Source organism: Sorex fumeus, unplaced genomic scaffold, assembly GCF_029834395.1.
Source record: "Sorex fumeus unplaced genomic scaffold, SorFum_2.1 ptg000047l, whole genome shotgun sequence".
NCBI classification, from domain to species: domain Eukaryota; kingdom Metazoa; phylum Chordata; class Mammalia; order Eulipotyphla; family Soricidae; genus Sorex; species Sorex fumeus.
This window is the reverse complement of record NW_026606104.1, coordinates 55,034,821-55,048,914: the sequence shown is the minus strand read 5'-3', so window position 1 is coordinate 55,048,914 and position 14,094 is coordinate 55,034,821. Positions and strand designations below refer to the sequence as shown.

At 45.9% G+C, this 14,094-nt stretch overlaps 1 protein-coding gene and 1 non-coding gene across 2 annotated transcripts in view; both read right to left on the bottom strand.

The window, feature by feature from the left end:
- The window catches only part of ZMPSTE24 (zinc metallopeptidase STE24), a 33,112-nt gene extending 20,141 nt beyond the window's left edge, over positions 1 to 12,971 (bottom strand). The window contains exons 1-3 of the mRNA XM_056123364.1: positions 12,642 to 12,971; positions 9,206 to 9,352; positions 3,456 to 3,542 (exon numbers count right to left, since the gene is read on the bottom strand). Of these exons, the coding sequence (XP_055979339.1) occupies positions 3,456 to 3,542; positions 9,206 to 9,352; positions 12,642 to 12,764 (357 nt within the window). The 5' untranslated portion in view covers positions 12,765 to 12,971. The remainder of the gene's footprint in view (positions 1 to 3,455; positions 3,543 to 9,205; positions 9,353 to 12,641) is intronic.
- On the bottom strand, positions 5,478 to 5,584 carry LOC130032287 (U6 spliceosomal RNA). Its single transcript, XR_008793823.1, has one exon. It is a non-coding gene; the product is annotated as a U6 spliceosomal RNA (small nuclear RNA).
- Positions 12,972 to 14,094: the final 1,123 nt, after the last annotated feature.

Below are 14,094 nucleotides of genomic sequence, written 5' to 3'. Positions count from 1 at the left end.
TCAGTGTGCTCTGCAACTAAAAGTGTGTGAGCGCCACAACCCAATGTGTCTGATCCCTAGTCACTGCAGAGACAACAAAGGGAAGGGAAGGAGGGAAAATGAAAAATAAGTAAATAAAACAAAGCAGCCTCGAGATGTGGCTCAATGCAGAGCACCTGCCCTGCATGCAAGAGGTCTCAAACCCAAATTTTCATCTCTAGCACTGTTCTGTATCACCGAGTAGTAGAATCCCTGACAGGCCGGCAAAAATAAACTCTTTTTTTTTTTTTTTTAGTTTTGGGTCACTCCTGGAAGTGCATGGGAGTCACACCCAATGGCTTAAGGGACTGTATGTTTGAATTTACATGCCAAGGGCTCCAGTAAGGGTATAGCCCATTAAGCTATCCAACACCCCCAGCATAACTACTTTAATCTCTGCCCCTTATTCCCAGGGCAGTAAAGCATGCAAGCATCACAAGAAGTACAAAACCTCTGCATACTGCTACTCAAAAATAAATAATGAGGGGGTATGTGCCGCCAGCAGGTCAATCTGTACCTGTGAGGCAAGTGTATCAGCAGCCGGATGACACCTTCAGATTTCTAGATACCCCAATATTGCTGCTGTGCCTTTGGCCAGACCCCAAAACATTGGGGCAAAGTCTACCAAGAAAGTAAACGGCCAAAAGTTAGGTATGTGGGAGACACACCCACACAAACCACCTCTGGCTCAGCTATATAATTGGAGGCATGGCCTCTCTTGTTCCTGATTGAACTTCTTAATGGCCATGATCCCAGAGACTCAGAAACAAATCTCGAAACCCAACAGCTTTAGGCAGAAATGAGTTCAGTCCCTGCAGTAGGTTACCGGTGCTGGGCCACCCCAGGTGGGAATAGGTTTTGTGCCTTGGCCTGTTCCCCCTGGCAGCCTTGTGGCTGTCATCCTCCAGAGGCCACTGGATAGTCAGGTTGGGGCCTGCAGTGATGAGACATGTGGGGCCTCACAGGATGGGGGTGGAGCCGGCCCTTTCCTCCCAGTGCCAACGAGACCCCGAGTCGCCACCCACAAACAGCCTCTCTGGTTCCTGATCAAGCTGTTTAACGGCCATGATCCCAGGGACTCAGAAACAAATCTTGAAACCCAGCGGCTTTTGGCAGAAATGCGTCTGGACCGCACAGTAGGTTACTGTCGCTGGGCCACCCCAGGGGGGAAAGGGTGCTGCCCCTCCGCCTGCTCCCCCTTGGCGACCTGGTGGCTACCATCTTCCAGAGGCCATTGGACAGTGAGGTTTGGGCCCGCAGTGACGAGACACGCGGGGCCTCATGGGATGGGGGTGGAGCCGGCCCTTTCCTCCCTGTCCCAACAAGACACTGCCCACAAACGGCCTCTCTGGCTCCTGATCAAGCTACTTAACAGCCATGATCCCAGAGTGTCAAAAACAAATCTTGAAACCAACGGCTTTTGGCAGAAATGCATGTGGGCCACGCAGTAGGTTACCGGCTCTGGGCCACCCCAGGTGGGAATAGGTTTTATGCCTTGGCCTGCTCCTCCTTGGCGGCTCGGTGGCCACCATCCGCCAGAGACGATTGGTTTGGGCCTGCAGTGATAAGACACACAGGGCCTCATGGAATGGGGATGGAGCCGGCCCTTTCCTCCCCACCCCAACAAGACCGTGAGTCGCCACCCACGAACAGCCTCTCTGGCTCCTGATCAAGCTGCTTAATGGCCATGATCCCAGAGATTCAGGAACAGATCTCGGAACCTAGCAGGTTTTGGCAGGAAACCTCTCCAAATTTAATTGTTAAAATTTCGGAATTTCAAAATTGCGCAGCCACTACTGCAACCGCACGACATCATATATTATTCATGACCAGGGATAGAAAACAAATTGTCTACTGTTGCCTTTTCAGCAGATCTGAGTGTTGGGGTAAAATCCTAAATAATAATGGTGGGTGTGGTGTCGAAATGTCGAATGTGATCAGAGAGAGTGATTTGGAAATCATCTGCCCCACAGGTAGGGGGAGGGTGTGGGATGGGTACACTGGGGTTTTTGGTGGTGGAGAATGGGCACTGGTGAAGGTTCGGGTGTTTCATTGTATGACCGAGACTTAAACCTGAAAGCTTTGTAACTGTTCTCACGGTGATTCAATAAATAAAATTATAAAAAATGGGAAAAAAAGTAAGGTGGAGTTCATGCAAAATTCAATCAGCCTAATCAGTGGCTGAATAAATAGCAGTACTCCTACACAAAAAATAAATAAACAAACAATGAATCAACAAAATCATCAAACTGGAAGGAAGAGAATCATAAAATTGTTGCTAGTACTGCTAACTGTAAAAATTGTCTCAATATTATATGAAATATGTATACCATTAAGCTAAGGAAACAGAAAGAACAGAATTATGTTCATTCTGTAAATTGTACCTGCTTGGTGTTGGCAGTTCTAAGCACTAGTAACACAACAATAAAGAAAATGCCCAAGGAGCTTTGTTCCTTGGGTAAGAACTTAAAACATTCTTGCGGTGGGTTGAAAATGTGATTTGCATGAGACCCTGGTTTGTTCTAGACCACCAAAAAAAAAGTTTAAAAGTTCTTGTCAGGAGATAAAAAAGTAAACAAATTAAAAAGGAAGGTAATTGGAGGAAGCCTGTATAAGGTAAAAATGTGTGCTATGTAAGTTACAGTGTTCAGTGTTTTACTAACATTCACTTCCAGCTTCACTAGGACACTAGTGGATGAAAGAATACTATTTTAGATGAACTGGTTAGGAAAGGTCGCTCTAAGAAAAAGCAACGTATAAGATGAGAAGTCACTAAGGAGGCAGGCATGATGTTTATATGAAATCAACCTAAATAATTTTTGAAACAACAGAGAGGTTACTATATCAACTGCCTTATAACATGATAGGCCAGCATCAAGAACCTGGGAAGATAAAAAGATCTCACAGGAAAAAGAGATGGTAAAAAAACTAGCTTCTTTAGAAGAATATAAAGAAAAGGAATACGAGATGAGCTAATTAAAACTGAAGACAGGGCCAGCGACCTAGTATATTTTCTTGCATGCAACTGACCCTGGTTTAATCCTGGCACAGGATTTGGTCCTCCAAAGGCCAGGAGTGATCCCTGAGCACAAAACCAGGAGCAAATCCTGAGCACCTTGACGAGTGGCCCAAACCTGCCCCCCAAATTAAAAAAAAAAATCAAGGCAATTAGAGATAGAAGAAATTTTAAACAACCAGGAAGGAGGAAACAGACTAAATGTAGCTGGGAGGGCCCCTTAAGCACTTCTTAGGAAGTTCCAAAAATAATTTTGGGTCTTATTAAAGCAATTAGCATTATCCTAACATGGCATAGGTGAAATGAGGCCTGTGCAGACTAACAAGCCAAATGATTGCAGAAAACAAAAATGAACTTTCTATATAATGTTTGTCAGGGAAAGAAAAAGAATCTGAAAAATATATGCTAATGAATTACATACCTCATAGTCTGATCCAAAGCCAGCATAGCCACAGAACCGTCCTGAAAGTCTCCAGAGATAAGGAATTCCTCCAAATAAAAGAATAAGCTATAAAACAAAGCATACTTAGATCAGATCTGAGCAGTAGCAGAAACTCTCATTGAGAGATCATGTTACAAAGAAAGAAAGAACAAAATAATTACTGTTAGAGAAAAGAGAGGACTGGAAATACGACTCTGCAGTACAGCACACACCTTGAAAGCACGAGGCTTTGAGTTTGATCCCTGGTTCCCAAACAAACAAAAGAACAAGAAAAAAAAAGTTTTTATCTGTGCATTTTATATGGAATAATTGTCAATTATTAAACTCCCATGCAGTTGTTAAAAAGAAAACACTATGACCACCCTCGGCACAGCTGGGTATAGCCCTGGTGGCCCCCTGCACCACTGGGCATGTGCAGCAGTTTGATGCCCTGTCACAGCACTGAAATATAAGGACTGCACTGCTGGGTTGGTCACTACAGGAAGGACCTGATTCCCAAACACTGCTGGTCAGGCCCCTACAAAAAAAAATAAGTATCTTTTGCTAAAAGCAAAACAAGCAAACAAACAAAGAAGATCAGGGAAGAGATAATACATCAGGCAGGGCACTTGCCCTGCATGTGGACAACTGGGGTTCAATCTCTGACACCCCATATGGTCCCAAGTATCAGAAGTGGTCGCTGAGTGCAGGGCCAGGAATAAGAGCTGAGCACTGCTGGGTGAGGGTCTTCGCTCCCTTTCATTCTTCTCCCCCCAAAAAACCCCAGATAATGGTTTTTTAAAATCAGGAATGATGTTCAGAAGGTCAAGCAATTTGTCCAAAATTTAATACACATTCAAATCTGAAAATTGGGCTGGAGAGATAGTATAGTGAGTACAATGTTTGCCGTGCACACATCTAACCTGGGTTGATCTCTGGTACCCCATTCGGTCCCGAGTCCTGCCAGGAGTGATCCCTGAGTATAGAACTAGGAATATTCCTGAGCACAATGAGTGTAGCCCCCACACAAAAAACAAAATCAAGATTGAAAATCACTGTTTTAACTTACTTTTTAAAAGTATGGCTCTCTTAATTTTCTATCTAGCTAACTCCATTTTATAAGACTCAACTCAATATTGAATGTAAAATCTACTTCCCAAAAGATATGCTTTGGCCCCACTGCATATCTATTTGTTGAACTACCGGCACAGAATGATATATATTTTTTCATTCTAGTCCCAATACTAATATTAAAATAATGCAGAATCCAGGAGTTATGGAACTTATTTATTTATTTATTTATGAATCAATGTTTATCAGAGAATATAAAAACCAGCTCCCGGAAGAGAACAGTGCAGTCTCCTGCCCCCGCGCCTGGCTGTCCTCGCCGGGCCCCTTGGAAGGAAGCAGGTTGAGCTTTCCTCCCCGCCCCGACCAGGGCTCCGGCAGACCTCCAGGACCAGCTACCACCATGCTGAGACCACTCTCCGCACACATGAAGGTACTGGCAGAGGGACAAAGCCACGCGGGTTCCAGGGCCGAGACCTCCAAGCCTATTCGGATCAGGGCCGAGCATCCTCCACCCAGATCCTCCAAATTCCAGTAGGCGGGGGTCACCCCCACCAACTGGCCCCCTGGCGCCGTGTAATCCCATCAGCGGCCAAGACTCAGAGACTATAAAAAAACCAGCTCCCGCGCGACATCTTATTATCTCATTCCTACTTTGGACAAACTGGCAGGCTTCCGAATGTAGCCTGCCCACAGGGCAGAGTCTGGCAAACTCCCCGTGGCGTACCCAATATGCCAAATACCAGTAACAATGATGGGTCTCATTCTCCTAAAGAGCCTTGAATATAATCTCAGGGCTAGGATGAAAGAGACGTTACTGGGGCCTGCTCGAGGCAATCGACGAATAACAGGATGATTTGTGATTTGTGAATGTTTATTCATGATGCTCTTTAAGTTCCTTTTTTTAAAATTTTTATTAGTGAGACACCATGAGTTACAATTGTAGACTTAAAAACAAATATGGAACACTTCACAAATTTGCGTGTCATCCTTGCACAGGGGCCATGCTAATCTTCTCTGTATCATTCCAATTTTAGTATAGGTGCTGTCGAAGCGAGCACGAGTTATGGCACTTTTATTGAAAAAACTGAAACATGTATTGTTTAAAGTCTAACTTTCAATTATCAATAGTAACTTTAAAATGAATTTTAATTGTATCTGAATGAAGTTAGAAGATGCTGCAGCAAACCTGGCTTAAGACATTTTGGGGAATAAGAACAATAAACAATTTCAGTACTTTTACATATGCTTATTTCACTAAACTTGAAACAGACAAGGCAGGAAATACTAGAGATGAGGCAACTAAAACTTGGAGAGGTTAAAGTAACTTGCGTAGGGGCTGGAGTGACAGCACAGCAGGTAGGGCTGACCCAGGTTCAATTCCCAGCATCCCATATGGTCCCCCAAGCACTGCCAGAAGCAATTCCGTAATTCCTGAGTGCATGAACCAGGAGTAACCCCTGTGCAATGCCGGGTGTGACACAAAAAGCCAAAAAAAAAAATGTAACTTGCTTAAAGAAATCCAGTGAAGGATAAAGAAACTATGGCATAGAAGTACAACAGAGTACTATAAGAAAATAGGAAAGATGCAGATGAAAGCATGCAAATTGCAGATAATTGGATGGAACTGGAGTGCCTCATGCTGAGTAAAGTCAGTCAGAAGGAGAGAGACAGATGCAGAATGATATCTCTTATATGTGGGGGGCTGGAGCAATAATACAGTGGGTAAGATGCTTGCCCTGCATGCAGTCAACCCACGTTTGATTCCTGGCATCCTGTGGTTCTCCAAGCACCAGCAGGAATGATTCCTGGTGCATAGCCAGGATTAACTCCTGGGCATAGCGGGGTAGAGCTTCCAAACCAACCAAATAAACAAAAAGAAACAGAGACAAGCAAGTTATATTTGTGTTCAAAGGAGATCCACCAGGAGTGATCCCTGAGCGCAGGGTCAGGAGTTCCCCCACCGTCCCCCCACCAAAAAAAAAAAAAAAAACCTTATATGTGGGATATAATGAAATATAGCAAAAGAATAACAAAAAGCCAAAAGCAACAAAATTTGAGATCTGGACTACAGAACCAAGTTTACCATAGCCGGGTGATGAGATGGGGAAGAGAGGTGATGGGGAGACACTGAGATAATGAGGAAATGGATACTCTGGTGTTCGGATGTTGGGAAGTTGCATACGAGAAACCCTATCGTTAACAATACGATAAATCATGGTGACTAAAATTGATTTTTAAAAAATTCAATGACTAAGAAGCAGCTATGCATTAAAACACTGCTCTAAGTGCCCATTACCTTAGTCTTCACAAAAAAATATAAAACATGATTTGCTATTATTTCTCATTATTGAAGTGGGGAAAATGAGACATGGAAGTAAACTACTGACTCAGAAACAAAGGGGAACTGGAAGAATTTGAACCTTCCTGTCTTCCCCTACTCTGGTCCCATGCATTCCTTCCCTGAGGCAGGCTCTCTGCTGACAGCTGAGACATCACAAAGCCCCTCAGGGAGGCAGACACCTTCTCTCCCGAGACCCTGCGCTCTGCCTGAACCACACACCTGCACCTTCCACACACGGTTTGGTTTGTATTCGCTCAGTTAGAACGTAATGAACAAACAAGCCTGGAGTGGGTAGGGCACTTGCCTTGCACATAGATGACCTGGGTTCGATCCCTGGCATCCCATATGGTTCCCTGAGGAATCACCAGAGTGATTCCTGAGTGCTAAGCCAGAAGGAATCCATGAGCATTGGTGGGTGTGACCCAAAACCAAAAAGAAAGAAGAACTAAGATCCGGAAGACCAAGTGGCTGGTTTGAGGCTACAGACCGAATAACGTAGAGCTACAATTCTAATTCTAGCCATATGAATTCAGAGTCCGCTTAACAGTCCTCTCTACAAGTTCACCAAAAACAATAATTCTTGGGTGGCAAAAATCTCTTTTTATGTATAAAGCACAAACACACATGCATATCGTACTGAAACTGATAGGCAGTTTTTAGTAGTATTGACATTTTATAGAGCAAACAGAGTAAAAATACCTAAAAAGGCTAAAGGGGACAAGGATGTGAAGATCATAACAAAAGTATAGCGGAACATGTTCTGTACTAAGTAGTTTCTCTTTTAGCATGAGGGTAAGACAGTCTGGCTTTGCCACATAAAAAGAATGTCACTGCTATACCCAGTAAATACAATTTATGTGCTTATTCTATGGCAGGCACTAGTATAATATGACAAACAAGATCTTAAATTACCCTTTCTGTTAGGAACTATCAGTCTGTCAACTAAGCAGGCAAATTCAATGCACTGTGATAAATGCTCTGAGAAAAATAATGAAGCTGGATAGATAGTACAGAGAGTAAGGCACTTGCCTTACTGACCCAGATTCAATCTGCAGCACCAAATACGGCTCCCTGAGATCTCCGGAGTAAGCCCTGAGCACAGCCAGGGGTAGCCCAAAACCAACAAAGGAAAAAGTGAAAAAGAATAATAGGGTAGGTAGGGTGCTATCTTATCCAGACATGAGGGGCTGAAGAAGCCTGGCTTCTTAGATGTCTCGTTTGGATCCAAATGCCGAAGTTGGGAACAGTCAGTTTCCAGAGAGCGAGGGGAGATGATGAAGGTTGCAGGGGTAGGGATACCCCAGACAAAGAGAGCAGCAGATGAAAAGACCCAGAGTTATTAAGAAACCACGCTGAGTTTGAGTTGGGCAAATGAAAACAGGAAAGGATTTGGGGAGAGAAACAAAAAAGATGAAACTCAAGTAAGCAATGGTCAGTCAAAAGGAATCTCACAGACACTAAGGAATGGAAGAGTCTTAGACTAATCTCAAGAAGAATCAGCATAGGAGACAGAAGGTTAAACTGGCTGTTCTGATACGTTAGGGGGTGGACGAGAACAGCAGTATCAGTCACTTTTGCCAGGAATGCCCTTCAGATGACTCCTGGTGCTGGAGTTTTTAAGGTGAGTCACTCTGATGGACATTGTGACAGATACTTGTTTTGGGGTTAAACCTAGCTGTGTTCAGGGCTTATTCCTGGCAGTGTGGTCAGGGATCACTCCTGGCATGACTCAGGAGATGGTATGTGGTGCCAGGGATAGAATCTGGGTTGGCAGTGTTAAGGCAATGACCTTAACCCCAGTACTACCTCGATGGCCCACTGGCAAACATTGCCTGACCTACTGTTTCAAAAAACCAGAAGACAAGTAATTAACTCTACTGTTTAATTTCGATGGCTTCAACCCCCCGAAAAAAAGAACCTCATAAACATTGTCAATGGAACTGTGAACTTTACCCTAAAGGAAGCCGAGAGTCAACGGAAAGTTCTATGTGGATAACATGACCAAAATTGTGCTTTCAGAATACCTTTGGCTGCAATAAGATAAGCCAAGAGTGAAGAGAGAGGCAAGAAGCCAGAAATAAGCGCTGAGCACTGCTGGGTAAAATATAGACCCTCTGCCCCCATCCCCCATCCCACACACACAGAGAAAACAAACATGATATATTATTACATGACCTGATACACTGTTTCCCAAAGAAGTAAATTACTCACAGTGCTCTGAACATGGCTGGGTTTGGCACACACAGACACAGACACAGACACAGACACAACCGGAAACAAACATGGCATTTCATTACATGACCTGATACACTGTTTCCCCAAGAAGTAAATTACTTACAGTGCCTTCAATCTCTGAATAGAATCCAGACCAGAAGCTGAAAGTACTTTTATCCAGCTGGTACAGTCGAGATTTCTCAAATGTTTCTGAGTCCATGATCTGTTCTAATTCCAGGGGCACATGAGTTGTAGTTTTATATATCCTCCTCTGAAATATTTGGAAGAAAATACTTTCATGAAACAAAACAACTCATTATTACTATTGTCATGTATGATCAAATACTGCATGACTAGCATTTTTTTGGTTTGCCATTTTTGCAGTGCTGAGAATTGAACTCAGTGCCTCAAATATGTGTGGCAGGTGCTCTACCACTGTACCACCTACCAAACCACAAACATTACACGGCATACAGCGAAGTTCCCATCTTACTTGGCTTCTTGTCCCCTTTATTTTTTAATTTTTTTTTTGGTCACACACAGCGATGCACAGGGGTTCCTCCTGGCTCACGCATTCAGAAATTACTCCTGGTGGTGCCCGGAGGACCATATGGGATGCTGGGAATCGAACCCGGGTCGGCCGCGTGCAAGGCAAACACCCTACCTGCTGGGCTATTGCTCCAGCCCCTCCTGTCCCCGTTTTTTAAAAAAAAAAATTTAATCATCATCCACTTGCAATTCTACCTTCTTTAAACAAGCAAACAGAAAACAGACCCCCTATTTCTCCTGAGATTATTACACCTCTCCTGGATTGTGCCAGCACCCCTACCTCAGAGGATGATACAGCCCACTTCGGGAAACACTGGTTTAGAGCACTTGTCATTTAAGCCTACTGGATTTGCTTTATATAATAAACATATATTACATGTGGCCAGCTACACTGACAACTAGAATAACTGATGCAGGAAGGTAAAAACAAAACAAGATCATTTGAGGTAGGTTGACTTGGTAAAATCAAAGTATGGGGTCCAGCGGGGCCAGATAGATACTGCAGAGGGTAGGACACTTGTCTTGCAACCAGCCAACCCAAGTTTGATCTCTGGCATCCCATCTAGTCTCCTAAGCCCTGCCAGGAGTGATCCCTGAGCAGTCAGGAGTAAGGCCTGAGCACAGCTGTGTGGGTCCCAAAATAAAATAAAATAAAATAAAATAAAATAAAAATCCGGAGTCCAGAGAGACCTCAAAGTGCTGAAGTGCATGCAGTGACACAGCTTAGTGGACTATCTCTGGATGTGGCCAGTTCTCCTCCTCACCCCACTCCCCCCACCCCCACCAATCCCTCACTGCCCAGCACTGCTTGGGAGACTCCCTCACCCCCAACCCACAGAAATTACAGTGCTTCACACACTTTACTTTGTAAAGCAACTTGGAATATCACAAAGGACATTGCAATTCCTGGTATAAGCTACACCTTACCAAAAAAAAAAAAATCATGAAAAGGAGAAGGAAGAAAATATTCTATCTGTCATAGATGTTGTGGTCATTAAATTTGGTTCAGAAGCCAAAGCAAGGGTAATTTAATGAGCGACAGATGTAAATATATCAGGTCTTCAAGAAAGGTAGGCTTTGCCATTACATTAAATTCTAAAAGGTCACTTCAGTCCGTGAGGCATAATACAGTAAACAGATATCAAACAATAATGGAGACAGCATCTTTTACAAGTTTTACAGCAAATGGTCTCTCTATGTTGCTGTAAACCTAACCAGTCCCTCAATAAAAAGCATAACACTAAAGCAAGTTAGTAAAAAAAGACATTATACAAAGATAGTTACTGTAGCAAGGCGTATTATTAAAGAAAGACAGATCAGGAGCTGGGGAGAGAGTACAATGGGTAGGGAGCTTGCTTTGATCAAGGCAAATCTGGGTTACATCCTTGATACCCCATTCGGTCCCCAGAGCCAGGAGTATATAAGCGCTGAGCATCAATGGGTGTGGCCCCAAAACAAAATAAACATTTCTTTTCTTTTTAAAAGACAGATCAACACCCCACCTTCTGGGTCAGAGGAGTAGTACAGCAGGTAGGGGGTTTGCTTTGCATGTGGCTGAACTGGGTTCCATCTTGGGCATCCTATATGCTCCCGCCTGCACACAGCCAGGAGTAACCCTTGAGCAGCGCTGCTTGTGATCCAAAAAGTCAAACAACAAAAACCCATCTCCTATAAATGTGTTTAAGTATCTGCTCTAGACCTTTAAGATACTCCACTAAGGTACCTAAAGAACCATGTCAGACAATCAAGTGCTATACTGCTTACCACTGCACTGATTTGTATGGATTAAAGTCAGAGAACAAGTTGTAACCCAGTCATTGATGGAAAAAGAAAATCAACATTTTCAGTATAGAATGACAACATATAGAATGTCAACTGGGAGAAGAAACTTGCAGAGGAAAAAAAGATTAACTCTCAAGAAAATGAGCTACCACAAATGAAAAGACAAAGGTGTGAAAAGGATAAGTACCATGGTTGACTCAATTTAGTGTGAATGAAGTGGAGGTGAAGCAAACCAACGGCGAGATCGCTTTATTTATTTATTTTGGCTTTTGGGGGGTCACATCCAGCGATGCTCAGGGGTTACTCCTGGCTCTGCACTCAGAAATTATTCCTGGCAGTGCTGGGAGGACCATATGGGGACGCGGGGATCGAACCGGGGTCTGCGCGTGCAAGGCAAAAGCCCTAACCGCTGTGCGATCGCTCCGGCCACCAAGACCGCAGACCGCTTTAGAGCAAACAGTTCAACTTAAACCTAACTTCCACGTTCAGATCCCTGATCCAAAGCAACTATTTCCTATTTAGTAGCTACTTAGTAACTATTTCCTATTTAGTAACTATTTCCTATTTAGTAGCTATTTAGCAACTATTTCCTATTTAGTAACTATTTACTATTTATTTAGTAGCTATTCCAAGTAACAGATCTTGGGATCTGTCAAATGACTCCTTTACTGCTCTAACTTTTTAAAACAAAAGAATTGTAAAGATGCTTAAAAAAAAAAACACACCCAAACTATTCGGTGGGGTGGGGGGCGGGCACGGGACGCTGGTGGGTAATTTTAAGGTTAGCTAGCAGAGCTCAGGTCCACAGGCTGAGAAACCTTCGTTTTCAGAAAATGGTTTCCTAACCCCGTGGTGGTGCATGATTACACAACGTCGTGGAAGCTCGCGATTTCCAAAGCTGGAGGCTCAGGAGGAGTCGCGCGAGGAGGCGAGAGGGACCCCAGGCCCTAAAAGGGTCCTCACCGGGGCTAACCCAGAGAGCAGCCGTGCCCCCATCCCTACCACCAGGCCCTCCCGAGCACGAGTCCCACCACCACGCTGCGGAAACGTCCCCGACTCCCCCGAGTCCCAACCCCCAACCCCCGAATCCCCCGACCCCCCGGGCGTCGGGCGCGGCGAGGGGGCCCCGCAGGACCCGGGGCGGGGGCGGCCGCTCGGCGTCGGGATGGAGGGCGCGGCCGGCCGCGGGCTGGCGGGGGTCCGGCTCGGCGGGTCCCGTCGGGGCTCACCTGTCGCTGTGCCAGGAAGGTCTCCCACAGATACACAGTCCAGGAGAAGAGCAGCACGGCCCCGAAGATGCGCTTCTCGGCCGGCATCTCCCACACCGCCTCCAGCGACGCCCACGTCCCCATGGCCACCCGCCGCTGCCGGATCCCCCTGCGTGCCCCGGTGCCACACCGACACGAGTCCCCTCGGAGCCTCCCCGCAGTGTCACAGCGATATCCGTCCCTTCCGAGCTCGCCCGCGCCTTACACCCGCCCCCATGCCTCCGTCTCCGGGCCGCCGGCACCGTTCCGCGAACACAGCCCCGCACCGGCGCCCCCTAGGGCTGCCGAGGAGCGACCGGAAAGACGCCGCCCCGCCCGCCTCACTTCCGGCCCGGGGAGGCCGCGAGCTCCGAGACCTACTTCCGGCTTCCGCGTCGGACGTGAGCGCTCGGAGTCGCGTCGCACTGATATTCTTCCCCCCGCCCTACCTCGCGGGGTTCTCGTGGAAGGTTCCGGCTCCCTTCCTGGACCCCGCCGCGCTGAGCTGTCCGCGTTCCAGCCTGAGGGTGTCACGTCTGTGCGGGGAGGCTGAAAAGCTGAGAGGACTAGACTTGGGTGCCCCAGCTGAGCCCTGCGCTGGGAAGAGCGGGTCACCGCATGGTGTGGTCCCCTCCCCCAGGTGGCATTTCATCCCTTTGCTCAGAGGGATGCCCTCCCCAGTTTGCGGCCTCTGCGGTGCGTCTGCCAGCCGGATTTGTCTGCTGCCTGCAAGAAGGGCAACAGGCGCCGATCGCCCAGACGCTCAAACTCATTCCTGGAAAATCGTGCTATTCAGACCGTTGGCGTACTCGTCCCCGGAGTACCTGAAGACTGCGGAGTAGTTTAGAGCCAGAAGAGGCATTTTTAAGAGTAGCATTTTTAGCTGAATTTTGGGTTGATGTGCATGTTCGAGTGTGCAGGCTGATGTGAATTTTATTTGAGATCTTAACCGCTTTCACCCCAAGTGAAACCTGAGAAGGCATTTCGCCAAAGAAACTACCTCGGGGGGGCTGGGAATGTAGTTCCTGCCGGTTAGTAATAAGGTCCTGGTTTGGATCCCCAGTACCTCAGATGAGGATGAGGATGAGGGTGATGATGAGGATGTGGTCTGGAGCAAAGCAAGGACAGAATAGATTTACCTGAAATGAAAGAACCTCACCAGGGACAAACTCAAATCAAACCTTAGTGCTATGTCTCGGTATTTAGAAGGAGTCGGAGCGATAGATAGTATATAGGGGTAGAGCATTTACCTTGCACATGACCCACCCCGGCTTTATCCCAGGTATGCCAGGTACTCCTGAGTACTGCCAGGAGTAATTCTTCCGTGCGGAGCCAAGGAATAACCCTTGAGCAATGTCTGGTGTTGATGTAGGCAGGTAGATAGGGAAAGGCTCTTTGCAATGAAACAAAGTTTCATGGAAGAAGCATTCTAGGA